The 27,208-nt window shown below is 40.8% G+C and overlaps 2 protein-coding genes and 2 long non-coding RNA genes across 5 annotated transcripts; 1 reads left to right on the top strand and 3 right to left on the bottom strand.

Annotated features, from left to right (window-relative positions):
* Positions 1 to 1,868: 1,868 nt before the first annotated feature.
* Positions 1,869 to 2,787, bottom strand: LOC103468173 (uncharacterized). The gene is made up of 2 exons (XR_534167.2): positions 2,640 to 2,787; positions 1,869 to 2,428 (listed from the first exon to the last, which is right to left on the bottom strand). It is a non-coding gene; the product is annotated as an uncharacterized LOC103468173 (long non-coding RNA).
* Positions 2,788 to 7,819: 5,032 nt separating this feature from the next.
* LOC103468175 (uncharacterized) lies at positions 7,820 to 9,216 on the bottom strand. Its single transcript, XR_001776865.1, has 2 exons — positions 9,167 to 9,216; positions 7,820 to 8,270 (listed from the first exon to the last, which is right to left on the bottom strand). It is a non-coding gene; the product is annotated as an uncharacterized LOC103468175 (long non-coding RNA).
* Positions 9,217 to 9,224: 8 nt separating this feature from the next.
* On the top strand, positions 9,225 to 15,136 carry nosip (nitric oxide synthase interacting protein). Its single transcript, XM_008415062.1, has 9 exons — positions 9,225 to 9,545; positions 10,504 to 10,609; positions 10,969 to 11,050; positions 11,834 to 11,969; positions 12,065 to 12,204; positions 13,793 to 13,909; positions 14,049 to 14,119; positions 14,581 to 14,689; positions 14,899 to 15,136. The coding sequence occupies exons 1-9, from the start codon at positions 9,476 to 9,478 to the stop codon at positions 14,968 to 14,970; spliced, it is 903 nt and encodes a 300-aa protein (XP_008413284.1). The 5' UTR covers positions 9,225 to 9,475; the 3' UTR covers positions 14,971 to 15,136.
* A 96-nt stretch (positions 15,137 to 15,232) lies between these two features.
* On the bottom strand, positions 15,233 to 25,901 carry rcn3 (reticulocalbin 3, EF-hand calcium binding domain). Of its 2 annotated transcripts, none has more exons than XM_008415064.2 (8): positions 25,796 to 25,901; positions 23,563 to 23,796; positions 22,263 to 22,456; positions 21,953 to 22,125; positions 20,982 to 21,042; positions 20,810 to 20,901; positions 19,880 to 19,987; positions 15,233 to 15,357 (listed from the first exon to the last, which is right to left on the bottom strand). In XM_008415064.2, the coding sequence occupies exons 2-8, from the start codon at positions 23,778 to 23,780 to the stop codon at positions 15,250 to 15,252; spliced, it is 954 nt and encodes a 317-aa protein (XP_008413286.1). In that variant the 5' UTR covers positions 23,781 to 23,796; positions 25,796 to 25,901; the 3' UTR covers positions 15,233 to 15,249. The 2 variants fall into 2 exon arrangements, with proteins under 2 accessions (XP_008413286.1, XP_008413285.1); XM_008415063.1 differs by lacking the exon at positions 15,233 to 15,357 and adding an exon at positions 16,970 to 18,857.
* Between the last annotated feature and the right edge of the window lie 1,307 nt (positions 25,902 to 27,208).

The raw sequence follows: 27,208 nt of genomic DNA, 5'->3' as shown, positions 1-27,208 counted from the left end.
ATCATCGGCGCGCCGCCCCCTCCAGACGGGGTTTTGGCGCCCCCTCTGGTGCTGCGCCCCTATGCGTTGCATACCCTGCATACCCACTTTTTGCGCCACTGAGTTCAGGCTAAGAACCGCTGCTCTAGGGTATGCTTAGTTTTTCACTACCATTTCAATGTTGGCTACATCTTTAATAAATAATAATGGTGGGAATTAGTGTGGTTTTGTATGCATGACAATAACAGCAGATCCTTAATTTATTGTGGTACTAAGCCGTTCAGTGGCTTATAAACGTACATTATTTTCAAGTCTATTCTTTGACCTCCATGGAGCCAGTGGAAGGACTTTAGAACTGGGTGATGTTCTCTATGTTCCTGGTTTTAGTCACAATGCCAGCAGCAGCTTTTTGGATCAGTTGCAACTGGAGGAATGATATTTTTAGGCATGTCTGTGAAGACACTGTTGCAGTAAACAGTGCGACTAAAGTATTTCTCTGTGACCATCTATAACTTTCTGCATGAAATGATCATATTTTTCTCATAAATAACATTAAAGCCTAGCCTACGTATGGTGATGGAATGGGGGAAAAAACTATATGCTACACAGACTGTTTTTTTGACCCATATATTTTTTTCTTTCTGATGGCAGCAGGCGTGGAATGTGGCAGAACAGGATATTCCAACAAATGATGAGCATCTGATAAAGCTGCAGCCACTGAGTTACTGCAATCATGTGAATAAGGCCACTGCTATGAAACTCAAACCCAGCTTCTTTACGCCCATTGTCTCTGCTCCAAACACACCAGCCTGAGGAAGCTGTTGGATGCTCTCTTGCTGTCATGACGAAGCTAATCAGTGTGTTTCACTTTATCTGTCAGGTTCTCTGACAGTCCAGAAACTTCAGGTTAATAGGTCTTTCTAAAACTTCCCTTTGGTATTAGTATGTGCATGCGTCTCTGTTGGCCTATGATGAACTGGTGACCTGTCCAGGGTGTAACCCATCTCTCACCCAATCAACACTAGAGACGAGCACCACCACTCCTATGCCCTGTCCCCTTCCTCTCTGCCACCAATCTTGCAAGTACAAGCAGGTGATGGATGTTATATGTTAATTATATGTTAAAGTGGTAGTATTATGTGTTGTCCAGGCACATGGTGAAATTTTATATCACAATCAAATAATCATGTTAATTTTCGTTGTCATAAAAATGCTATTTATATCAAATATGACTTTGTAATTTAACCCCTTGAAATTGACCCTCTGTCTCTTTAAAAACTCCTGTTCTCGCTAAAACTCCGCTTTCAGGAAGTCATCACAGTATGTCTCCTCTCTTAACCCTTTAACAACATTTTTACCAGCGTTTTACTGAGAAGTAGCTCCTATAATGAGCTCAGCAGTTCCACCAGTTGTTTGCTAATTGCTGCGGGATAGTCTGAAGGAGCTGAGTGAAGGAGGGCTGCTCTGTGCGGCAAACCCTGGGAAGTTTAGAAACTCCAGCTGTGAGGAGGAGCTGGCGCTCGGTCTACCCTGGTGTTTTGCAATGGAAATTAAAGGATTTCTCAAACATGCATGAAAGAATCACAGCAACATTTCAGGTTTTTGATGACAGAATAACATCACACAATGTACAGTTTTTAAAAGTAAATTTTTACATAAAACTGCCCCTTTAAATGTTCTGTTCAGATTGATAAGGCTTACCTGGTTTACCCAAGTGGGTCTCCAAAATTGCTAGCAGTCTGAAATCATGATGGTCTAAGCACTCATCAACATTCACCAACATCCTCCTAAGTCATTTTTATATTCATATTTGATCAATGACATGCTGAAAACTCCCCCCCCCTCTGGTCCATACTGAAAACTTTGCAACATTTTTCAAGAAAAGTACATTAATGCAACAGAGATGTTTTTATTAACACCAGTTTAAGAATTTATTCAAATGCTTTTCAGTCAACTTCATGCTACACCACATGTCACAAATGTCATACATGTCACAGTCATGAAGTTAAAAAATGATTTGTTGTGAGGAACAGATTCCCTTGAAAAACACCAAAAATAAAGGAAAGCAAGAACAGGACAAATTCATCAGTTCAAATAGGTTCTGATGTGAAAATGGACATATCTTTATTTCATGTGGAAATGATGGAGGAGAGCAAGGCGGCAGTCTTTGGCACAGCGCCTCCCAAACCTGTCCAGCGTCAATAAAATCAAGGCACTGGTACAAGGATTGGGAGTGACCAGACCAAGAATGAAGAACATTGATCAAAACAAACAACAACAACAACAACAAAAACTCACAAATGCCAATAGAGTAGATGATGAAATGTTTATCAGGTTGTGGAGAAGTTTTGTTGATGCTGAGCTCTGAGTCCTAGTCAAAGTCTTGTACTGCATACCCTCCCTTCTCTGCAGCACACTCCTCTGCTGATCTGCTTTCAAATAAAGAGTGCTAGAGTTGAAAAAAAGAATAATTCAGTTGAATTGTTTAAATACATCAGACCTTAACCATAACACAAGTAAAACAAAGTGAGAAAACTTGTAACAAAACTCTTGAATATATTAGAAAAATCTCACATATATTTTTTTAAAAACACATCGTTCCTTTTTCTAAGGTAAATACTGAGCTCAGTTCTTCGTGAAGCTGTTTTGTGCATGCTTACCTTCTGCAACACAAAGCCATTTCCTGCCTGCCAGAAACTTGTTGCCTCCCTCCAGCTCTAAGTCATCTCCAGTTGAACCATCCTGTGCATCGATCTGACCTCTGCCACATCTCACACTCCTGTCCCCAGATCCTGACTCCGGTCCCTCTATCTATCTGCTCCCATGCAAAAAAAATCACAGTCCCTCAGAGGTGTGGCCAATAAGGAACCAGGCAGCAGGGTGAGGCACTTCCTCTGTGACAGGAAACTAACAACAAACACCCAGAGACCACAAGCAGGAGAAGGGGGAGGGGAATGAGATGAAGAGATGCTGAAGTTTGATGACTCTGAGTACAGTTACAGAGTTCACAGATGGGTCAGGGTAAAAAAAAACCCCTAAAAATCACTCTAGTTGATGTTTGAATTCAAATTAATCTTAAAGGACAATTGAAGTTGAAGATGAAGCCTGACTGTGAGCTGCAGATTACTACCACCTGCAATGTTCCCTCTTTTTCTCACCTGTGGACTCTTCCAGAAATCCCACAAGTTAGTTTGTTTAGAGCTGATGCAGAATTTGATAGAACATCACGGATGTCTCCAATGACCAGGACCTTATCTTTGGAGATGTAAAAGTCTCATTCAGTGTTAATGAACACAAACTGCTCCTATAAATAAATAAATTCCAACATGAACACATGTGTTATTATTGACTGTGCAGACCAGTTTCAGTGTCAGATGAGTAAGTACAGTGATTTCTTTTTTCCATCCTATATTTCATAATAATTTTATAGATTAACTCATTCATTGTTATGAGTCCTCTTCATAATCCTCTGCAAGGATTACAAAGACCATCTAGTGAACAAGATCCTTCAAATAATTTTCTTTAGAAGAATAAACGGGCTGCACAGTGGCGCAGTTGGTAGAGCTGTTGCCTTGCAGCAAGAAGGTTCTGGGTTTGATTCCCAGCCCCGGTCCCTCTGCATGGAGTTTGCATGTTCTTCCTGTGCATGCGTGGGTTTTCTCCGGGTACTCCGGTTTCCTCCCACAGTTCAAAAACATGACTGTCAGGTTAATTGGTCTGTCTAAATTGCCCCTAGGTGTGAGTGTGTGTGTGCATGGTTGTGTGTCCTGTGTGTCTCTGTGTTGCCCTGTGACAGACTGGCGACCTGCCCAGGGTGTACCTTGCCCGGCACGCCAGCTTGAGATAGGTACCAGCAACCCTCCCGACCCCACTGAGGGACAAGGGTGAAAGAAAATGGATGGATGGATAGAAGAATAAACTTCAAATTTTGCCACTTCATACCAGTCAGTGGGAAAGTAAAGCTGGAACATTGACAACTGGATGCAGTGATTGGTTATTCATTTTACCATTCATCAATGTTTACATGTTAGTCAATGGGTCAATGATGTCCTCATGATAGTTAAGGTGTTGAAAAGTCCTGTCCTTCAAGGTATAGGTTAAGATTTTTGAAGTGAAATTCTGTTAAATGGTTAGCAGTAAGGATGCACCGATTTATTGGCCAGCCTATTTACCGGTGCTGATTTTTACATGTGAAGCTGATCTTAACTACCAATTTTATCTACCTCAGCAAAGGTATTTAAATCAACTGTTACCTTCTTTTGCTCTGCTGTGAGAGAGGGTTGACTAACAGACTGGCCCACCAGATCAGGTCTATTTGTTTGCAGTCAACAATAGTCACCTCACTGTTGGCAACTCATTAACTTTCTTGCTCCATTTAGCAACATTTTAGACTAAAAAACTTAGTATTGACCAAAATCGGAATCAGCAGGTCAGGATTTTTACTATATCGGTAATAGGTGATCAGCCAGAAAACTGTAATCGGTGCACCCTTAATTAGCAGGGTTGTTAAGAAGCAAACATTTATATACATATATTTTAAAAAAAGCCTGATGCATGAGCCCATTTTCAGTACCTCAGAATGATTTTATGAAGGGTATGCTGCTTCAGTCTGTGTCTTGAAAAAAATCTACAACCATTTTAGACACTGAAGTTCTTGAACTCACCTTATTTGTTATGGTCGAAATGTTAAAGTAAGGCAGGAAAACATGTTCTTTAAGATTGCTTTTAGATATTTCTGCCTAAGTTTTTAAATGGGATAGAGGTTTTTATTTTTGGTCATTTCCTCCCCAGGAGAGCTGTCTGTTGCTTGAAGTTTCAAACCCACCATGTGAGCCTTGCTGTCAGCAGAGAGATCAATGGTATATCACAAACATTTGAGGCGATTCAGGCAGATTACAGCTTTTACTCATTTATGAGTGGTAAAGTTGCACAAAAACTAAAATATGTAGAACTTCAAACAGGATTAAACAGATTCATTCTTGTCACTGTTTGCTTCTGTTTCTACATGGACACCAGAAACCATCATGGCCACTCTGCATCAACCCGTTCAACCTATCTCTACCTTGAACCATTCAAAATCTGTCAAAACTATCAAAAATTGTTTATGTGCCAAAATATTTATTAATGTCCTCTGATCAGCTGGATTCTTGTTCCTCTCATGTTGTGACCGGCCCAAACAAACAAAATTCAAACCTACCAGTTGTTAACAAATGTCCTACCTACGAGGTGCGCACATTTTGAAGGCCTTGCATTTAATGAAAACCTGCGATGGAAACCCATATTTCATTACCTATTTGTGTTTCAGTCAGTACATTTGTATGATGTTTTTAGGACTTTTTTGAGTTTTCATGATGTAAAGCACTTTGAACTGTCTTGTTGCTGAAACACAAATAAACTTATTGTTTGATTGACTGATTGATTGGTTAGTGAAATAAATACACAAATGGATAGCAATAAAGATGCACCTATTTGAAACATGGAACTGGAGTTAGTTTATGGTTTTTAGCATGAGGAGAAAAAACCACCATAAGACGTTATTGTCACGAGGCGCAAAAGAACTTTGTTTACATCATATTAATCAAAGTCTTATTTTAACATGTTGATACAGTGAATTAGAACTCGGTTCTAAGATAGTGTACAATGAAACCAATGGAGTTGGGGTCTTTCTGATCAATCTGTCTTGCCATGTGTGGTTAATCAAAAGTCTGTCACAAATTAGATCATCAACACATTTAAAGGAATACAAACCTTAGAAAGATCAGAGGAATTGTAGAAATGTGTCTTCTACTGGTATATCTCAGTTAATCATACTTGTGCTACACACCAAGAAGATGTACTGTACATGCCGTGATAATGTCCTCAAGTTCAAAGAGTGCAGATAAAGAGAAGTGGTCTTGAGTTAACTGCTGGGTGGGGTATCCACAGGGATAGCTGTTTATGTAAGAAGTCTGATTCAACTTATCTTGTTTAGCATCAGCTTTGCCATTCTTACCAGCTCATTAACTCCAAACTGCATTTCCAAAGCAGTGAAACAGTCTTAGAATGTCAGACCTTATATGGTCCAGTCTGGACCTGCTGCAACGGTGGCCGCAGGGCAAAGGGAGTTTATCTGTGTGAGGAGATGAGACTTTTTGTGGGTTTAGTTTGTTATTCTTTACATATGTGTCTTTTTGACTGTTCTCAAAATAGATTCCCTTAATATAGCAGAAAAAAGGCAACAAATCACTTTTTCTTTCCTACTTGTTTGCTTTTTTATTTCTTTTCTTTCCTCTTTCTTTCTGTCTGCCTGTCTTTCTAGCTCTCTTCATCTCTTTCAGGTTGTTCTGCAGAAAGAGTTGCCCTTGCTTTCCTGTTTTTGGCATGTAGGCTCTGTCAGGTTTCAGCCATCTGATTGAGTGAATGCGGTGGCTTTGAAATGATTGTATGGATCTGCAAACAGGAAGCTCAGTCAGACAGACAGGAAATGCTGCTGAATAAAACAAGACTTATAAGGGAAAGTCAGGCACTGCGACCATCACGGCTGCTTCAGCATAATACCGGTTTTCTCACCACCAACCTGTGACTCACATTTTTTGATTTCCAGCAGGTGTTCGTTATGTAATGATGCAGCAGCATCTCCTTTGCCCAGCTAGTCAGTTCAATCAGAGTAGCAGCATCTTTAAATCACTCTCTACACATGCAGCAGGTTGGAAGATGTCCTTAAATTACTTCTTGTGGATTAATGTTATCGGTGCCTTTTCAAAGTGTTTATACCCGCTGAATTTTTTTTTACACTTTTTACATTCAAACTACAAACATTTATGTATTTTAGTAGAGTGTGTATTAGTCAATACCGTGCTGCAGTTCCAACTCCAGTTACAGGTCGTTTGATGAAAGTCTCTAACAGCTTTACACATCCTCAGACTGACTCAAGCTCAGTCACACTGCAGGGAGAGTGTCTATGAACATCACTTTCTAAATCTTACCACAAATTTTCTATTGTACTTAGTCTGGACTTTGACTGGATCATTCACACACATGAATGCTTTGATCTAAACCTTTTGATTGTCACCTATGATAGGTGACAGGATTGTCCTTGATTTACCTCTTATGTCATGTTGAGATTACAGGCTGACCAGAGCTGTGGGAGATGTTCAATGTTTGGGATATGGGAAGTTGTGGAGAACCCTGCTTCTCCACAACTTCCTGTCTGACCTGGCGCTGCATCCCCTGGTCTTCATGCTGCTCTTCGTTCTCTGATGTTCTCTAATAAACCTCTGATGCCAAAAGCAGAACAGCTCCAGCTATACTTGGATTAAACTAAACACTAATTACCATCAGGTCATTACTTGGTTGCGTGTGGGTTTATTCAGTGTACTCTGATTTTTTTTCTATTAAGTAAAACTCCTCATTGTTTAGACTAAACCTAAGTCATGGAATTTGGACTGTCTGGAATTATTTCACTTTCAAGCCACTGGCAGAAGAAAACGTCTACTTCTCTATCATTTGAAAACATTTGTCTAACTGGCAACAACACACCATCTGAAGTCTGAAGTGTGATAATTAGCAGGACTATAGTACCGCTGTAAATGTTAAAATTTGTTTAGTTTTTTTCTATTTCAAATCCTAGCTAAGAAAAATATAAACTATACTCTCATAAAACGCTCAGCTGTATCAAGAAAGGCATAGACAGACGCTTCTTTTAATTCCAGTGTGTTGGTAAACATTTGGTCAGAAAACAAAGGATTTAATTAATCATACAGCCAGTAGCTGTTCTAGACCTAATTTACCACATGGGCCAGTGTGGGGCCAGTGCTTTTGTAGGGTGGCACAGAACAAAAGAATGAAACAAAAAGTAGGGGAATGTTTCATCGTTTAATATATTAAGTGAGGCAAAGGGCCAAAGAGCCAATTGCAGCTGTAGATTGAAAACTCTGATCTTGTTTCAATATCAGTACAACACCTTCATTTTTAGTCATTTGTGAAAGTAAAACTGCGAAGGGAAAAAATATAATTGGTCCAAGATTACATTTTCTATGTCAGCACCTATCATTATTAGAAACTGATTTAATATTATCTCATCAGTACAGGGGCAATAGCAGGGGCCAGTACTGTTATGGCTCCTGTTGGTTCCAGTAGAACCACCTATGCATACAGCTTTGTGCAAATGTGCAGGAGAACTACTGCAATAAACATGGAAAAGTGACCCTCTTACGAGGTGGAAGCAAGTAGGTTGACTGACTGTTGAGGCGGGAAACAGTAATGGAAGCTGCGCGGAACAGCGACCTCTGCTGATGGAGGTCCAGCACGAGCTGCAGGCAGAGAGAATAATGAAGTCAGAAATACCCATGATTAGCAGGATTTTCAGACTATGACATTTCTGGGAAAATAAGGAGCAAGTATTTATCCATCCGTCCATCCATTTTCTTCCGCTTATCCGGGGTCGGGTCGCGGGAGCAGCAGCTTCAGAAGGGAGGCCCAGACTTCCCTCTCCCCAGCCACTTCTTCCAGCTCCTGGGAACCCCAAGGCGTTCCCAGGCCAGCCGAGAGACATAGTCCCTCCAGCATGTCCTGGGTCTTCCCCGTGGTCTCCTCCTGGTGGGACGTGCCTGGAACACCTCACCAGGGAGGCGTCCAGGAGGCATCCTGACCAGATGCCCGAGCCTCAACTGGCTCCTCTCGACATGAAGGAGCAGCGGCTCTACTCTGAGTCCCTCCCGGATGACCGAGCTTCTCGCCCTATCTCTAAGGGAGAGCCCAGCCACCCTGCGGAGGAAACCCATTTCGGCCGCTTGTATCCGTGAYCTCGTTCTTTCGGTCATGACCCAAAGCTCATGACCATAGATGAGGGTGGGAACGTAGATCGACCGGTAAATCGAGAGCTTCGCTTTTTGACTCAGCTCTCTCTTCATCACGACGGACCGGTACAGCGCCCGCTTCACGGCAGTATTTAGTTTTAGTATTAAGTTGGTATTTTAGAGCTTCATCAAATGAAACAAGAGTTCTGCAGAGAAACGACAAGTCATGAAATGAAAAAAGCTTGTTGCAGTAAAAGAAATAAAGAGAACATTGGGAGGGAAACAGAAAGAAAAAATAGTTAAAGTAGTAATTCATCATCACATAATCAGTGTTTATTATGTTTATTATGGTGAAAATGATCAACCAGCTGAGCTCTATTGTTACTGAATATCATGTGATAAGTACTCACATTAATCCAGCAGGTGGCGGTGTACACCTACAAACTGTCCACTAGAAAACTGAGAGAAGAAGAAAGAGAAGAAAAGGAGGAAACAACAACGCTAGAAGAATTAACGCATTTATTTAGAGTAATTTTCCAAGAAATTACTTTTTTATGGGACCGTTGTTGAATTGTTATCCGCCAAAGAAAGCCTTTCTCTAGTTCAATATCCATATAAAGCCACCACACTTTGCTGCGTAGTTTCTGAGTTTTAGCAGCTAACGCTAGCTGATACTTTTTGTAGCTGTCAGCTGGCAATATTGGGAAAGAAACGACAACATGACCCGACATGGGAAGAACTGCACAGCCGGAGCTGTCTATACTTACCATGAGAAGAGGAAGGACACAGGTGAGCTTCACTCGGCAGCAGCATCTGTTGGCTAGTGATGCCACTAATGGCTCCTGCGCTACATACACACCAGTTCAATAGACAGGGTGAGGGTGTCCATAATAATGAGGGGATGGGTCAGAACCGAAATCCATTCATTGTCATCCGTTTATCCCTTATCGAGTCCTGGAGTTTACAAACGGTTTTGTTAACTGATATAGTTGATTACTTTTGCAATGATACAAATCAACTAAGTTGTTTATTATGTTTGGATTCATCCCTGGAATTTGGCTAGAAAGTCTTGTCACAATAACACATTTTGTTGGACGATAAATTGTCCCATAAATTATTGCAATAAATTATAATATTGGCATTTTGAGAGCATTTGCAACTAATATAATAAAGTACATCCCCTCAAAAAGATCAAAAAGACTTTAATTTCTAAAGAATGTGTAACACGAGAACTGGAAAACATTGGAAATATCCAAAATAAATAAATAAACAGCCAAATTGAAATGCATTATAAAGTCTTTGTAAACAAAACTGCATCTTAAAAAATGGAAAAAAAGCAACTAACTACTTCATATTTTGAGTCAAATGTTTCCAACATTTTTCAAAATTTCAGCTTTTTTAATGATATTAAAAGGGAAGCTTCTATTTAATGATTGTTGTCTAGCTGGAAATTACCGAGCTCATTCTAACGTGGCATGCGCTTGATTGATCTATTTATTTCTTGTGGTGGGATTGTGTTAACTGGTCACCAAGGAACAAAAATATCCTCAGCAAATAATGAGGAACAAACCCAGAACTGAAGTGAAAGGCAGAGCAGCTGAACTCTGACCTTTACTGGCCCAGCCTGTCTCCTTTCAAAGCCTGGTACAGAAACCTGAACTGGATTCAGATATTTATACAGAACTATTTTTAGATTTAGTGAAATGATCTGTAAAGTGTTCCAGCTGACTTTGTTCATCCCGTTCAGCGGCGTCTGGTTATGGAACCCAGAGCGTCCGTCTGGGGAAAGATGCTATCAAAGACTTTGACTGCTGCTGCCTGTCCCTGCAGCCCTGCCAGGACCCTGTGGTGACGTATGATCCTCTCTCACATCCACTGCACTCACACACACACACACACACACACACGGGTTATGATTTATGGCTTCATTGTATGTAATAAAAAGCACAGAAAACAGCTGAGGACATATATATCAAAGCACATAGAACTACTTAGACAAAAGTTCAACTCATTTTTGTGACACCAGTAAACAGTTTTCAGGCGGACATTGTTGACATTTTTGTTGTATTTCAAAAGATTTTTGAAAGCTGATGTTTGTGGTACTTCACTGTAGAATCACAAGTAACTTTTTACACGCGCGCACACACACATACATACATGCATACATGCATACATACATACATACTGTAATGTTTGTTTATTTTTTCCACAGCCCAGATGGATATTTGTATGAAAAACAGGCCATTCTTGAATACATTCTGCACCAGAAGACAGAAATCGCCAAAAAGATGAAGGTAAGATCATCACGCTGCTAGGCAACGCTTATTGTCAGGAACTACAACTAGGTTCTACTAGTTGTGTCCACAGTTATAATAAATCAATTCATAATGACTGGGACAAACACAGCTCGTGATTCTACTGTGTAATAGGAAGCCTCACTCTGCACATCAATTCAGTTCAGTTTATTTCTATATTCATAAACACATCAAGGCCTTTAAAGAAGTCTGTTCAGTCCAATCACTCCTCTAGGAGAGAAACGCATATTAACTGGGTTGGTTTCATCATTTGTCAGACCAATGATATAAGAGAAAGTAGAGTTAGTCACAGTAAAGACTTGGCCAGGTTAAACTCTGAAACACAGAGCTACGTCCACCAGCTGCAGAAGGAGAACATGAAGTTGTTGGCACCATTATCTCTTCCTCCAGGAAGGAGTCACAGCTAAACAGAACACCAGACCTGTGGGAGCTTGGAAAAATCAGAGAATATACTGTTAAAAGCTGAAATTACAGTAAATAATTCAAAAATGGTGAGTAGTAGAATAATGTGGTCAGTTTGTCCTAGAGTAGCCTAAGCCCATAGCAACATAACTACAGAGGATAGCTCAGGATAACCTGAGCCATTGAGGGTGGTGCTACTCATGTCATCACCTCCCGACCTGTTACCATGGAAATGCCCGTATCTCACCAGTGTCCAGTCACAGCTAGAAAATATAGTGTCAAAGTTCAAACAAGCAGTTAGGAAGTATTAAGAAACATTATCAGTAATACTGTGTGAATGTTCCCTCTGTGGCCCTGCAGGCGTATGAGAAGCAGAAACAAGCTCTGAAGAGCACCAACCAGCTGGAGTCCAAGTCTGAGGAACGGCAGAGGGTGGAGAGGTTTAAGACCAGCGAGAACAGCATCGTGTCCAAACCCATCAACCCGTTCACATCCGGTGCCACTCTTACTCAGCGCTGGTTCTGAACCGTTCAACAGAATTTATAGCCTCCTTCCAAAATAAAGTACGACTTTTTTTTCCTTTGTCTTCAGGGCAGAAGACGGAGAGCAAAGCGAGCAGCTCAGGAGAGGCGTCCAGTGCAGGTCCGGCCCCCTCCTCCAGCCAGAGCCTGCCCAGCTTCTGGATCCCCTCTCTGACCCCAGAGGCCAAGCCCACCCTTCTGAAGAAACCCGTCAGTAGGACTCTCCTCTTTCGCTGCTGTTTTTTTTTTTGTTTGTTTGTTTGTTTTTGGTTCATTTGTTTTTATTTTTGAATGTTGTCTTCCATTCATCTGTTGAAGTCCCATTCTCCATGGCAACCACCTCTGGAGCAATTCATCATACCAGCCTTTCCAGTTAGCGTGTTGCACTGCAGCAGAAACATGTCATAACTATATGCATAAAATTAGTCATTTCAATAAAACAAGCTCATTTTATTTTTATTAGACTAGCTGGGAAAGATTGTTTCCTGCCTTGAAGGCATAACATTATGACCACAGTCATCATGGCAGCTGTTGGTGGGTGGGGTTATATTAGTCTTCACAGCTGCTGTGTTAAAGGCTTCAGATTACTGAACAACTTAATGCTGCTTCTGATAGAAAAGTGTCGAGATTCACTTTACTTAGACACATGATCAGTATTAACAGATAATACATCTGATAGAATATGAAATATATAGAATATTAACTGAACTCTGATCCAGACCTGCACAGCATTCTGGGAGGTGCAGACAGAGGAAAGGCTTTAGCTGCTCAACCTCTGATGGCTAGCTAAGCAATGTGACTAACATCAACTAACTCACTCACTCACTCTGGTTACCTAGCAACAACCTGTTGAGTAATTTGAACTGCAGTATCATTACTGTTTAAAAATAAAAACAATGTTGTGAAGTGAAAACGGGATAAAACAGTAAAGGTCACAACACCAGTTTAGCAGGAGTCCAGATACCTGAACCAAAAAACAAGCCAAGAATTTTGAATATCGACTGATATGAAACGCTTATATTGTGGTAAATTTTTCAGCCATATCATCCAGTTTGTTGCACATATGAGGCTGCAGAGCAGTCAAGTGGTCATAATATTATCCCTGTTTGGTGTATATTTAAACTGTTTAGTTGCCCTAAGATGCGCTTCTTCCAGAAAATCCCTCAACATTCTGTTAATGGAACTTTTGATCTGTTCATGCAGATGCCCTACAGCTGGCGTGTGTGTGTGCGTGTGTGTGTGCGCGCGTGTGTCCGTGTCCTTGTTTTTAGTACAGTGGAAGGACCATTTTCCTAACAAATAATACGTTGTGGGCAACGACTGCTCCGTTTGGGTCCAAAAGCCTGGCCTCCATAAGAATGCTGATTTTGAATTAGGGGTCAGGTTTAGGACTAAGGTGTTAATTGAGTTTAGGTTAGGGTCAGAGGAATGAAAATGAATGGAAGTCGATGTTAAGTCCCTGTGACATTAGAAAGACATGCTCTGTGTGTGTGAGACAGAGCATGACTTTTGAAATGCATTAAAGGGATAAAAGAGCAGCTTTGCTTCCTTTTAACCACTCTATCCTCCAGCATGTCCTTCATCAGCCTTTTGCTGCTGTCAGATTGTGTAAATGATCTGGAGCTTGTTGCAGGTTCATCTGTTTGCTTTCTGCATGGATGTCATGGTATCTGCTGATTTAATATGTACCTTCCTGTTGGCACAGTTCTAAAGAGAGGACAGGTTGACCCTCTGGCTGAAACCCGCCTTCATGTCGACTGTAGCAGCACTCTGACGATGTGTGTGTTCTCTGTGTCAGAGTAAAGCTGTGCTGTGTCCCATGTCGGGGCGACCCATAAAGATGAACGACCTAATCCCTGTGAACTTCACCCCACTGGACCCAAGCCTGGACAGGGTGGCCTTGCTCAACCGCCAGGTCAGTTTACTCACCAGTCTGTGCTCACACTACAGGGAAGAAAAACAGAGAAACCATATCTGGAAAACAAACCTGGTTAAGATAGAACAGTATGAAACATGGCAGGGTTTCACTCCAGTCTGCTGCTTTCTGCCCCCAGGAGAGGTACGTGTGTGCAGTGACCAGAGACGCTCTGGGTAACAGTGTCCCCTGCGCCGTCCTGAGTCCCTCGTGAGTCCCTCTCCCCCCTATTACTGTCACACATTGCAAAAACACTAAATCTTACCAAGCGCTTTTGATTTAGCTTCTAGTTCAAATGTCTTGGTGCACTTGAAAATATGACAAAACTAACTTACAAGTAACTTTTCAGCAAGATATAGAAGCTTGCTTTAAGTATATAAAATTGATTTTAAAAAGTACTAGTTCTATTGGCAGATATAACACAGTGAAATAATCTTCCAGTGGAACTAGTGTTTTTTAACAATAATAAGGAATGATTGACTTAAAACTTGCCCCTATATCTCTGAAACGTTACTTGTAAGTTAGTTTTGTCATGTTTCAAGTGTACTAAGACATTTGAACTGGAAACTAAATGAAAAATACTTGGTAAGATTTAGTGTTTTTGCAGTGAACATCCAGTATTGTGTGTTTCAGCCTAACCACAGGGTGACTGATTCTCCTGACTGTTTCAGAGGAACTGTAGTGACTCAGGAGTGTGTGGAGAAGTTGATCAAGAAGGACATGACTGACCCCATGTCTGGAGCCAAACTAACGGAGAGAGACATCATCCCACTGCAGAGGGTGGGTAGCTGACTGGGAGGTTGCTGAAAAATCTGCTACTAACAATAAAGAAAGCAGTCGGATCAAATTTAATTGTTCTTCCCTGAGTTACAAAAATAATCGGTAACACATTTGATGAGGAAGCCTTAGGCAGTGTTCAGAGATGCTGTTCCTCCCTGTGAGAGCTTTGTCTGTGTGTAGCTGAGCTCCAGCTGTCTGTTTCCTCCCAGGGTGGAACCGGCTTCGCAGGCTCTGGAGTTGACCTGAGAGCCAAAGAGGCTCGTCCAGTGATGCAGGCATGAGGATGTGAGGATGAGGATGCAGTAGCAGCTCAATGATGCATCTGTGGAAGATTTCTGCAGCTCGTTGCAACCTGTAAGCGTACAGTTCCTGTGTGTTGTGTTTTTCTTCGAGTGGATGCTGTGGCCTTTCTGAGTGAAATGGTAAATAAATTTTTTTTAAGCCAAACACTTCCTGAATGATTACTTGCCTTTGTACAGTTTGCATGTTTAACGTGAAGAAATTAACGGTGGGCTCTAACTGTCAGGTCAGACGAGGCTTGTCCAGTTGGAGTTATTTTTTCACAGTTCGTCGTGCTCCTCCACCCTCATGCCTCCATAGTCAGTGATTGTGCTCATCCTGAGGTAATCTGTTTTGTCCAGCATTTCGGACAGGGTCAGGCGTCCATCCTGATGAGCAGAGACACAACACATTTTTATTTCATAGTGTGGTTTTAAAGTCTCTAAACTCTTTTCCATCACATCCTTCACAAGAACACGATGTTAAAGAAAAACATGAGGGTTTACGTTTAAGTCAACTTGTACAGAAACTTGCATGAGTATTACAACCATGGTTCTAATAGATCGCTAAACCAAATGAAATAAAAATTGAAATTGAGAAAATGTTTAACTAAAATAAAACTAACGGTGTAAAACTGGAACTGTTAATAGAAATATCTAAAACACTGAAACTATATCATTTTGTGTTCATAAATATATTAGGTTTTCGAACTAACGTGATTGATTCCTGATTACTGATGGATTGTTCTACACACAGTTTACGTCAGCTGTCTGAAAATTACAGCACAACGTACTCCTGACAGCATTAAGTTAGTCTGCAAAACAGAAGTTGGATGAAATCCTCCCACTTAAAACGATGAGGCCTGTAATTGACATCATAGGTAGACCTCAACTATGAGACACGAAATGAGAAAAGGAATTTATTTGCAAATAAGGGTGGAAAATAAGTATTTGGTCACCTACAAAGATTTCTGTCACAGACCTGTGACTTCTTCCAGAGGCTCCTCTGTCCCCCACTCATTACCTGCATCAATGGCACCTGTTTGAACTCGTTAACAGTATAAAATACACCTACCCACAACCTCAAACAGTCACACTCCCAAGTTCCACTATGGTGAACACCAAAGAGCTGTTGAACACCAGAAACAGAATTGTAGAGCAGCACCAGGCTGGGAAGACTGAATCTGCAATAAGCAACCAGCTTGGTGTGAAGAAATCTACTGTGGGAGCGAGAATCAGAAAATGGAAAAACTACAAGATCACTGCTAATCTCCCTCAATCGGGCTCCACGCAAGATCCCAGCTCGTGCTCATGCAGACATCCTTGTGGTTTGTTACTTGACCAGCCATATGAAGGAGTCTTTTACTTTCAGTCTAGTTATAAAATATAAATTGACTTTTTAATAATTCTACTTTACTGAATGGATCAGGAGAACCTGAGCTCCTGAAGTGAAACTCATTGAGGAATTTTTTTTTAGAGCAATGAAATATTTTAAATTCTTGAACTTTCTTAATGCAACATAGAGTTCTACTTCCAGCAAAACAGCATCATATTTCTGCCATTTACAGCCTCTATTGATTAATACAAACAGTGGCATTTCATAAATGCTCATGCATGTTTTTATTACAGTATGATTTTTTTGTCAGACTCACCTTCTAAACCACAACAAGCTTTTGAGTTGCCTCATATTCTAGAACACTAGCTCTATTTGGAAAAGCAGATCAGGATGTGATGTTCTGAACTTAAATGTGTTTTCATTGGATGGAAGCAGAAAATCAGAATCAGTCTTGATAAGTTTGTGCAATTAATCTATATTGTGTGTGAACCAAGTTAATGACTAAATTAACCTTTCAATTATATTATTCCAGTTTAATGAAGATGATTGTATCAAATGACTCAGATTTGCAGCAGTGAACCTCCATCCATCACAGGTTGATGAGCTACTTTACAGAGCAACTAAAGCAAAACAAAAATTAAACAATACAGCATAAACACCACAAACAACAATTGTACAAAAAGACTTTAATTGTCAAACTATAAAAATTCTGTAACAAAGTCCATCCTTGACCTCTTTTGTCCCCCCAATTTCTGCCCTTTTTGACAGCTAAACTTAAGTCACTTTAATAGAAATTTCCTCTCTTCTGAACATTGTTTCCTATTAAAATCCACTCAAATCCATACCTGACATTACAACCTTGGTGTGTTGTGTGATAATCTGAAAACCCAAGCAAATAAAAAAAAAGAAAAGTCTAAAAACCCAGAAAGGACGGCCTCTTTCTCAGCATTACCGTCCTGACATACACAGTATGTGACTGCTTCCTGTTGCATGTGCCTGGAAGCTACAAGCAGAGATGCACCAATCAGAATGCAGAGACAAATTTCATCTGTTGTTCAAAGAAGGAATACAGTTAAGACCATAATTATTCATACTCCTGGCAGAATAAGGGTTACAATATTTTGGGGATTTTACCAACATGTTTCATCTGACTGGTTGTAATATTAATATTTTGCCCAGGCAGACAGGCAGCATTGACAGAATATATGAAGGGAGTGAACTCTAAAGACTTTCAGCTCATCAACAATTGTCAAAATAAGAGAGAAAATATGCAAAAAAAAAAAACTGCTCAGTTTTTATAAGATGGGTCCAACTGCTGTAATGTAAATTAGTTTTTTTCCCAGTTTTTGAGAAGGATAAAAGTTTTCAAATGTCAAATTTGTTTCCCCAAACTGTAACACCTTTCAACTCAATGTCACCAATTCACAACATATCACCTAAAGTACTTTGAGTGTCTGTGTGATCAGGCTGAATTTACTTTTTTTGTTTGTTTTTTTGCAAATCAAATAGACATTCTGATCTGATTCTGGTCAAACAATACAGCCAAGTCCAGTTTGTTATTTGAACAGGAAACCCAGCAGACTGACCAGCAGCATCCACTCCTTCTGGATGAACACGTAGCATCAATGGACAGTTGACTGGTTTGAGTTGTTGACTGTTCAGCTTTTCCTCATGCTGTGCATGTGCTCATCTACCGACAGCTGCTCAACTCATTTCAGGAAAAAATACCCTGAAAGTTCTGATGAGGGTATGAATAATTTTGGGTTTCCCTACAAGAAACAGAATAGAAATAATCTGTTTTTCTAGCTTTCCTGCCAGGAGCGGTCCTTAAGAACATGCAAAGGCAAAGTCACACTGAGAGAACAGTTCCTAAAAAAACAGGGTTTTAAGAAAACAGAATTCACATTAACGTGTTTTTACATCTCATACCAAAAACTAGCAATAAAACAACCATCTGTGTCTTTTCTTTAGAGAATGCAGATCACTGAGATTTCCAAAAGCTTGCCAACATTTCCAAAGCCACCATTTTCTGCAACATGAGCAGACACACCACTTTATTGGTGCAGCCTTCCTGTTATCTGCTCAAAGTGCCGGCTTCTTCTTAAAGTTGGCAATAATTTGAAACATAAGAAACATGTGAGAAGCAGTTTGAATCTTCTCTCAGTAACTACATCCAAAACAAAGAGCATCAAAGAGACCTGCTAGTGCTTAGCATGGTTCAATCCCTGATGAGGGTTTAAAAAGAGAGAAAGATTTCTGAGTGTGACCGGCAGGTTATTGCTCATATCTGCTGATTTCTCAGTGCATCTCTAGTTGCAAACCTTCCATACATGAATAAAGGGGCATGATTAACCAAGACTGTCACATAATGAAGAGTCAAAACTTTAGAGACTTAAGTGAACCCAGTCTAACCCACCCCAACCCCAAACTTCCCAAGGACACTTCATCAAAGTTCGTCATGTTTCTTTGTTAAATCTTCACCATAATTGGTCGCCTGGCTGCCCACAAACATGTTCCAATTGGCCAGAATTTCCTTCTTGGTGATTTTCTCGTCCTGTTGAGTGATTACAGCATTTCATCCAACAAGAGTTGATTGGGAGGTGATTAAGGGAAGCAGGAGAAAGGAGGGATGAAGAACAGAGAGAGAGAAGATGATTAATGATTAATTTAATTAAGCAATTATACATCACTGTGCTGCCAGCAGAGGCAGAACAGAGTCAGTCTAATGTCTGGAGTCAGATCCTGAGTCGAGTCAAAGTCCCAAACAAAATGTTACGTTTTAACCTGTCACTTAACTCAAATCACAGTAATGAGTTCTAGAAACTGAACATTTTTAAAATAGATGTTTAGCTTTTCAGATGAAACAGCAAGAGAAACCAAACTGACAATCTGAGCAGATGACGAGTTTTAAAGTAAATATTAACTAAAAACAAAACAAATAAATGAGAAATTAGAGGAAAATAATTCATAACCAAATTAAACCCAATTGATTTCTTCACAAAATTGTAATTAAAAAAATGAACCAACTGCAACAGTTTTGACGATATTTTATGAGTAACAGATTATTAAAATTATTTCTACAACTGTAGGAAATTAAACTTTCTGATTAAGTTGATCTTAGATGGTTCTGGCTTAAAGCAAAGAAACAGAAACTAAATATAGTTATACTTTGGTTTTGTAAAGTTAGCATCTTGCAGAGATAGCCATGTGATTTAACAGCTGATTTACCATCTTTCTAACTTGATATTAGTAAAAAACCTGCAACATTTTCACTCCATGATTCAACTAGAGAATAAAATCAGTCATTTTAACAACATTAACCTTACAGTTATGCTGCATGGTCTGTGGTGAAAAGGTAAAAAGTCTTTGATTTTATCAAGTCATGTAATTAATTCATGTCGTAGAAATATGAATCTGGTGTCATGATGTAATCACAGCCAGACAGATCAACGCTTTAAAGGGATCCTTTGATTCCTTGGTCTGTTTGGGTTGATACAAAAGTGAACTTTGCAGTGGAACGTTTTAAGCGCACACTTAGGAGATGAATGCACCGCTGCTAAGCAACCATGCATCTACCTTGTTTGTGTCGGTCTCGTAGATCAGATGCTTGGCCTCATTGTCGGCATGGTCCACCTCTCCTGGTAGAACCCACTCGGCCACTTCGTTAGCATCCAGGTAGCCATCCTGCAGCATGAATGAAGACAACCTTATTTTATCTGGCTGGACAGAACTGGACCAGAATCAGCAGCAGCAGAACAGAAGACGGGTAGCAACGAGTCACCAGCACCAACTGGGACAAAAACGAGCACCGACTGGTTGGTTCCTCATCAAAAGATTGACTGAAAAACTCAAATTTAAAGGGACAGTGATATGTATTTTTCAGGCACACTGTGCTATGAAATTACCAGTACACTATCAAGTAACTACATTGTCTTCTATTATAAAAAGCTTTTTTTTTCTTAATAAAAAACAAACTCCAACTTCTTCAAGTCATATTTGATTAAATTGGGCCCATGTCTCTTTAAGAACTCCTGCTCTCTCTGAAACTCTGCCTTCAGGAAGTTATCACAACATGGCTACTACCTTATTAACAACCTTTTTACCAGCACTGCACTGAGAAGAAGCTCCTGACGAATAGGAGAGTGGTGGGTGAGAGCCACTATGTGACGAGGAAGTTTGGAAGGAGGAGCTGTGCCTTGAAGGCAGCACTCTGTCCATCAAGGCATTTTGCCATAGCTGAATGGTGATAGTTTGGACACAGCATCATCATGGTGATGCCAGAGCCACAATGGTTGAGATCAAAGCAAATCCATGTGTTAGAATGGCCTACTCAAAGTTCTGACCCAAAACTGCTGAATAACAGTTTAACATTTCCCTGGAAATTTCCAATTGTTCTTCCACGTTATAATCATACATGACTGTGTTGGCCTGTCACATCAAATCCTGAGAAAATACAGTAATGTTTTAAGACATGATAAAATGTTTACAGGTGTGAGCAGCTCTCACCTTGTTGACGTCTCTGAACTCTGTAAAGTGTTTCCTCTCAGTCTGGACCCAGTCAGGCTCTGACTCGCTGTCCTCCGGTGTGTACATGTCACCTGGTGAGGGCAGACATGATGAACACTGGCTGGTTCCAGTGCAGAGGTCACTGGTCAGACTGGAAACAGAGCTGACCTACCAATATACTCGTGGAGGTTGATCTTTCCGTCACCGTCCTTATCGATGTCCTCCATAGTTTCCTGTAGAGAACAAAGTGATTTACTGGGTTTCATTTAAAGGGCCAGTATTGTGTGTTTTCCAGGCACATGGTGCCATTTTATAGCACAATCAATGTTACAATGTTACCTTCAATTGTTATGAAAATGCTGTGTATGTCAAATATGACCCAACAGAAATATGACTTTTAGACAATTTAAAGCCTTGAATTTGGGCTTCTGTCTCTTTAATAACTCTTGCTCTGACATTTCCCTTTGGCCACAACAATATTTCTTTTTCAAACCTTTAACATTGTTCTTAGAAGCAGTGCACTCAGAAGTGCGTCGTATAATGAACTCAGCAGATACTCAGTTCCACCAGGTGTTTGCTAATTGCTGCTGGCTAGTCTGTAGGAGCTCAGTGGGGAGTTGCGGGGGAAAGCTGCTCTGTGAGGTTGGGAACCGCAGCTCTGAAGAGAAGCTTCATCCTAAAAAGGTGCTGGGTCCCCCCCAACATTTTGCACAGCTGAATGGTTGCCATGGAGATCAAAAAGGATTTCTCAAGCAGGCATGAAATAATTAATGCAACACTTAAGGTATGTTTTTGATGAGGGAATAACATTATAACGATGTAAAGCTCAAAAGTAATGGCCTCCATGACACTCTGATAAAAAAAAATGTTCTTGAATGTTTGCAGTCATTTTTGCAACTGATGAGGTTAATATGTCACAGCATATATTACTGCATACATGACAAACGGAATAAAACCGATTGAACTATTTTTTCACTTGTTACATCACAGCCTGAGGTCCACTGGTCCCTTCAGGTCACCTCATGTTTCTGGCTCCACAGTCACAAGCAGATCAGTTGAATTTTCTTATCAAATTCTACTGGGCAAAACCAGGTGTTACTCTTCAGAGACAGACACCTCGATGGTGTCAGGCCTGAACTCTACCTGCACCACTACGTCCTTCATGTAGTCGAACTCCTCAGGATGCAGGAAGGCAGTAAACTCCTCGCGCGTGGCGATGCCGTCACGGTCTTTGTCGGCCGACTTGAAGCGTCTCTCGTCCCGGGCCAGCATGGACTTATAGGTGTCTTTGTCCTCAATGTCACTGAACTCCTCACCTAGACAGAAAACGGCCTCAACTGATTCTACAAACTCTGTTCAGTCACAGTTCAGCGAGTAACTACCAAAGCTGATTATTGCTCAATGTTAGATGAGACTGAGTGAAGTAGGAAGTCGGACAGGAAGCCCGTGTTACCCAGGTAGTAGCCATAGGTGGCGTTCTTGTACTCCTCCCAGGCGATTTTGTCGTCCCGGTTCTGGTCGTAGTCCTTCCAGTGCTTGTTGACGTTCTCCTCGATGTACCTCCTCTGCCTGTGTTTGATCCACTGGTGCAGCTCTGAGTTGGTGACGTAGCCGTCCTTGTCCGTGTCGATCCGGTCCACGATCTTCCTGTAGAGACGAAGTCAGAGGAGACGAAACTCACAGTTAGTCACTGAAAACAGAAACAACACAGTCTGTTGACAAGCATAATTATTTCTGAAAGTCCAAAATATTTTATTGAGGTAATTTCTTACACAGATCAATTTCACACAAGTTCTTCTTGACATTAGACTGAGCCAAAATAATATTTTAGTCTGCAGATGATGTTCCTGTGATTGTCTAAATATGGAGCTTATGGAGTGATTAAAAACTTGAATAGTAATCTTATTCAACTTTTTAAAAAATGAATCCATGTCATTTGGATGATGGTGGCGACAGCAGGTGGGAGTTTGTCCCTAAATCGATGAGTTGCCAGTTCAATTCCCTCTCCATCTGCCTCTGTCCAGATTGGACAAGACCAACCTTGCCTGCTGGTGGCGCCGATGCATGGCAGCTGTGGCTCCTGAGTGTGAGTGAGTGAGTGAGTGAGTGAGTGAGTGAGTGAGTGAGTGAGTGAGTGAAGCACTTTGGAGTTTGGACTTGATAAAGCACTATACAAGGATATTTATTGTTTTTTCAAATTAAAAGGCAAAATTACTGGGGAGGTTTACCTGCTCAAAAATAGCATCAGAGTAAATATAAAACATTGTCATCTAACTTACGAAGAAAAGGAATTTGGAAAACATTAAGAGAAACTTAAGATTAAAATATGGCCACATAATTTGCTCATTTTTCTGGGGTTGGTTATTTTCTGTAGAGTTCTCATTAAGAAAAGAAGAAAACCATCAAAATAATGAAGCACAATTTGGCACTATGAGGAACTGGACCACTACAACTTACCTCACTATGTCAGCACTTTATTTGTCCTGGAATTTCCATTCAAGATCATAAACTTATAATAATTACTCCCCATTTTCAGTTAGAAATGAAAAGGTCAGTAAAATAACCTGAGTGTTTTATGTACATTGATGCTGTGAACCGTCAGACCAAGGCAATGATCAACCATATTCATAGTAACCTTAAGTTTTGATTTGTCACCAAATGATAAAAGAAAGCTAAACGCCAGTCACAACTAAACAACTAAATTAATACAGAAATGATCGTTTTTCTACAGAACCAGGACCATCAGAACCTACGCCAGTCGGTCTTTGCTCTCCTCGGGGGTCAGCTGGTCGAATGTTTTGGCTTCCTCTTTGCCCAGGAAGGCCTCATGGTCGTACTGGTAGTTCTGACTGTCGTCGTGGGCGTGGTCGCTCAGACTGGCCTGGTGATGGACCCGCTTCTCCTGAGCAGGAACTGCAAGAGCAGCGGCAGCCAGCAAGTACAGGTATGGCAGTGAACTCAGCAGCATCATGGCCGATTTCTGATGACTGAGGTATGAAGAGAGAAAAATAAGAAATATGGCAAAACAAATTCTGAGAAGGACATGACACATGGCTGAATATTCCTCCATCCCCAGGTTGACTCGGTCTACATCGTCTACACCATGTTTTGTGTCAGGCATCTGGAACATACCAGGCCGAAAGATGATCCAAACACAAGCCAAGACAACAAGCAACTTTTTACAGCATTTTATTTAATAAAAATAAGGCAAAATATTCAAATCCACACCAATCCAGGAAGCTCTAGAACCAACCTGAAGGTTTCATTTGAGTCATCAATGAGAGAACGTCTGGTTCTCTATACATCACTTCATTTTCTGGAAGTTTTCACACTCGCTTCTGTTTACAGCTCAGTTAAAGTCCAAACACAGCATTAAGGCAACTAGCCTCACCTTTGACCTTACAATACCCTTGTAGGACTGTTAGGGTTTCTAGTATCAATGTATACCAAAGCACTGCTGGTCAGCTAGCAGAAAAAAATGGCTGCTTGCACTTTTTCCTGAAAATTTAATTCAGCAGTTTACAGATTAAAAAACAAAGTGCCACGACAAGGGCTGCAGTTATCACTGATGAAGGAATCATTTTAAATGTACAGCTGGCAACATGTCTGTCAGGCCATATATAGGTTCACTTATAAGGGTTGCACAGTGGCGCAGTTGGTAGCTCTGTTACCTTGCAGCAATAAGGTCCTGGGTTCGATTCCCAGCCCAGGGTCTTTCTGCATGTTCTCCCTGTGTATGGTGGGTTCTCTCCGGGTACTCCGGCTTCCTCCCACAGTCCAAAAACATGACTCTCCGGTTAATTGGTCTCTCTAAATTCTCCCTAGGTGTGTGTGTGTGCATGGTTGTTTGTCCTGTGTGTCTCCGTGTTGCCCTGCGACAGACTGGCGACCTGTCCAGGGTGACCCCGCCTCTCACCCAAAATGTTCGCTGGAGATGGGCACCAGCACCCCTCCTGACCCACAAGGGCAAGGGTGTACAGAAAATGGATGGAAGGATTCACTTATAAGCCTTTCAACTTCTAGACTATAAAAACACAATCAGAGCTTAGCAGTGCTTCTCTTTAGACAAAGCCACTAAAATAACTACTACTGCCACATTTTTCTTTATGATAATCCTGGATCTATATAAAACTGTACAAATGGAAGAAAAGTAGCAATATTTTTTTCTCTTCTACATTTCATTAATACGTTTGTGGAAATACTGGAAAGAAAGAGCCCATGAGCCCATTTTACCACCATGACATGATGGCATAAAGGATTATTTTGTTGACATGCTCAGTTTGGTTTTCACTAAATCTGTCAATTTTGGCCTGAAATTCTTCCTTTTCCCACTTTTTTCTCACATTATTATGTTTTGATGAAGCCCCCTCCTGACAATCCTTCCAAACATGACATATTTGTCCATTCTTCTGATTTGAACACCACAGGCATCAGCATCCACACTGAGGCCTACACAGAGTTAGATCAGGTTGAACAACCTTAAAAAAAAACAAAAGCAAAAAACCAGCAACTATTCTGGAAATTTCCAGGCATAGTTGATCTTTGCCACCATGAGTTGGTGGGCTTGGAACTGCTTCTCTTGATCATCACTGAACATCTGCATCTTTCTGACAGGCAAACTACCAGAAGTCCAGTTTGTATAAGGATGTTCAGACCTGCTGATCAGTCAATCAATGCATTTGATCAACTAAGGCTATAAACATGAACACAGAGAAGGTTCCCAGTAGACAGACAGAAAACATCTTGAGCCATTTTTAAAACACTTGTTGGCTCCTGGCAGGTGAAGGGTCAGCACACACTGACGGCAGAAAGTCTCAGTTTCCTGAAAGCCTCAAATGATCATCATTGAAAACATTCTTGCTTCCTGTGGTTCCGTTAGTGTGTAGGGTACTAACGGAACCATGACATCTTTGACTAGATGTGGAGGTAAGCTAACAATAAGCTAACAGTAAGTTGGAGTATCTGCAACAAAGTTTGAAAGCTCACCAGCTCTCTGGCAGCAAAACGGTCCTCCTCCCACAGCACAGCTCTCAGAACAGAGGTCCGCGTTGGCATTTTCCTTCTTTAAATAACAAAGAAAAGGGGGCGGGACTTCTTCTGTGGCTAACCAATTACCGACGCCTTGAAGAAAATCCCAACCAATAGAAAGTGGCACATAGCGGGAAAGTATTGAATGATAAATTCTTATTGGCTGGATACCGCCACGTTGTCACGTCAGAGTAACTTTTCCCAATTTGTGCATCCTTCACTTCCCACCGCAGAACCTTCTGCAGGCGCTGTCCCGGAAGGCTGGGCTTAACAGGACCAGGAATACTTTTCATTTTAAAGAGGCAGTATGGTGTGCAACTATGTTAACTTCAGGGTTTTTTTTGGGTGGGGGGTTATGCTATGCTATGCAGAAAGACCCTGGGCTGGGAATCGAACCCAGGACCTTATTGCTGAGGGGTTATGCTATGTACATAAAAAATGACTTAAATGAAATGTTACTGAGTAATTTAACTCCTTGTAATTGGGCCTCTTGTCATTTTAAAAACTGGTCTTTTTGAAACTCCACCTTTGAGAAGTCATCACAACATCACTCCTCTATTAACCCTTGAACAACATTTTTACCTGCACTGCACTGAGAAGTAGCTCCTATAGTGAGCTCAGCATTTCCACAGTTCCACCAGGTGTTTTCTAATTGCTAGTCTGAAGGAGCTGAGTTGGGCAGTCATGGGGCAGGGCTGCTCTGAGAGGTGGAAGCTCAGAGGTTTGGAAACTGCAGCTTTGAGGAGGAGCTGCGCCTCGAAGGCGGGGCTAGGTCTACCCAGGTGTTTTGCACAGCTGGATGGTTGCCATGGAGATTACTTTTTTTATCTCCATGCAGGCATGGCTTTCTAATCACTGATAGATTTCAGCTGATGTCTTGGCTTTCCAGACCGTTCTCCACCTCCCTTTCTGAGAGTTCAGCACCTTTTCCCCCATTATTACACATACTCAAGTTCTGAACTTATTTTGGTTGCTTTTTTGTATGGACTGAGTTGTTACCAACACCTTTAGAACTATGTATAGTATGACAAATTGTGACGAGTTTAACTAATATGACTAAACTGTGAGGTAGTAATCAGACACAAATGGTTACTGACTGCAGAAATTAGTGATTCTGTTTGTTTCTGCTCTTTATTGTCCGTTACTAAAATAATTTTGTGCTTTCCATTCTTGGAAATTACACATTTCTCTATTCAAAAACCCTTTATCTTGTATTCTGCTTTTTCTTGGAGCAAAATTCAGGAGTTTTCTTAGAAATGATACAATTCTAAAAAGTGAGAAATGCTTGATGTATAATAGAGATGATAAATGTTTAACTTTTTAACCGTTTTCCTAAAGTAACTTCATTGATAATAATCAAGAAACACGGCG

The sequence above is a fragment of the Poecilia reticulata genome, linkage group LG8, assembly GCF_000633615.1.
Source record: "Poecilia reticulata strain Guanapo linkage group LG8, Guppy_female_1.0+MT, whole genome shotgun sequence".
NCBI lineage: Eukaryota > Metazoa > Chordata > Actinopteri > Cyprinodontiformes > Poeciliidae > Poecilia > Poecilia reticulata.
This window is presented reverse-complemented; position numbering and strand designations above follow the sequence as displayed.

Excerpts from the sequence above, each read along its gene's own strand:
- rcn3 (XM_008415064.2), bottom strand. The coding sequence starts at position 23,780 with ATGATGCTGCTGAGTTCACTGCCATACCTGTACTTGCTGGCTGCCGCT. Across the intron at positions 22,457-23,562 it reads GAGAGCAAAGACCGACTGGC|GAAGATCGTGGACCGGATCG; the intron begins GTAGGTTCTGAT and ends TCGTCTCTACAG. Across the intron at positions 21,043-21,952 it reads TGAAGGACGTAGTGGTGCAG|GAAACTATGGAGGACATCGA; the intron begins GTAGAGTTCAGG and ends TGTTCTCTACAG.
- nosip (XM_008415062.1), top strand. The coding sequence starts at position 9,476 with ATGACCCGACATGGGAAGAACTGCACAGCCGGAGCTGTCTATACTTAC. Across the intron at positions 11,970-12,064 it reads CATCAACCCGTTCACATCCG|GGCAGAAGACGGAGAGCAAA; the intron begins GTGCCACTCTTA and ends CTTTGTCTTCAG. Across the intron at positions 12,205-13,792 it reads CCACCCTTCTGAAGAAACCC|AGTAAAGCTGTGCTGTGTCC; the intron begins GTCAGTAGGACT and ends TCTCTGTGTCAG.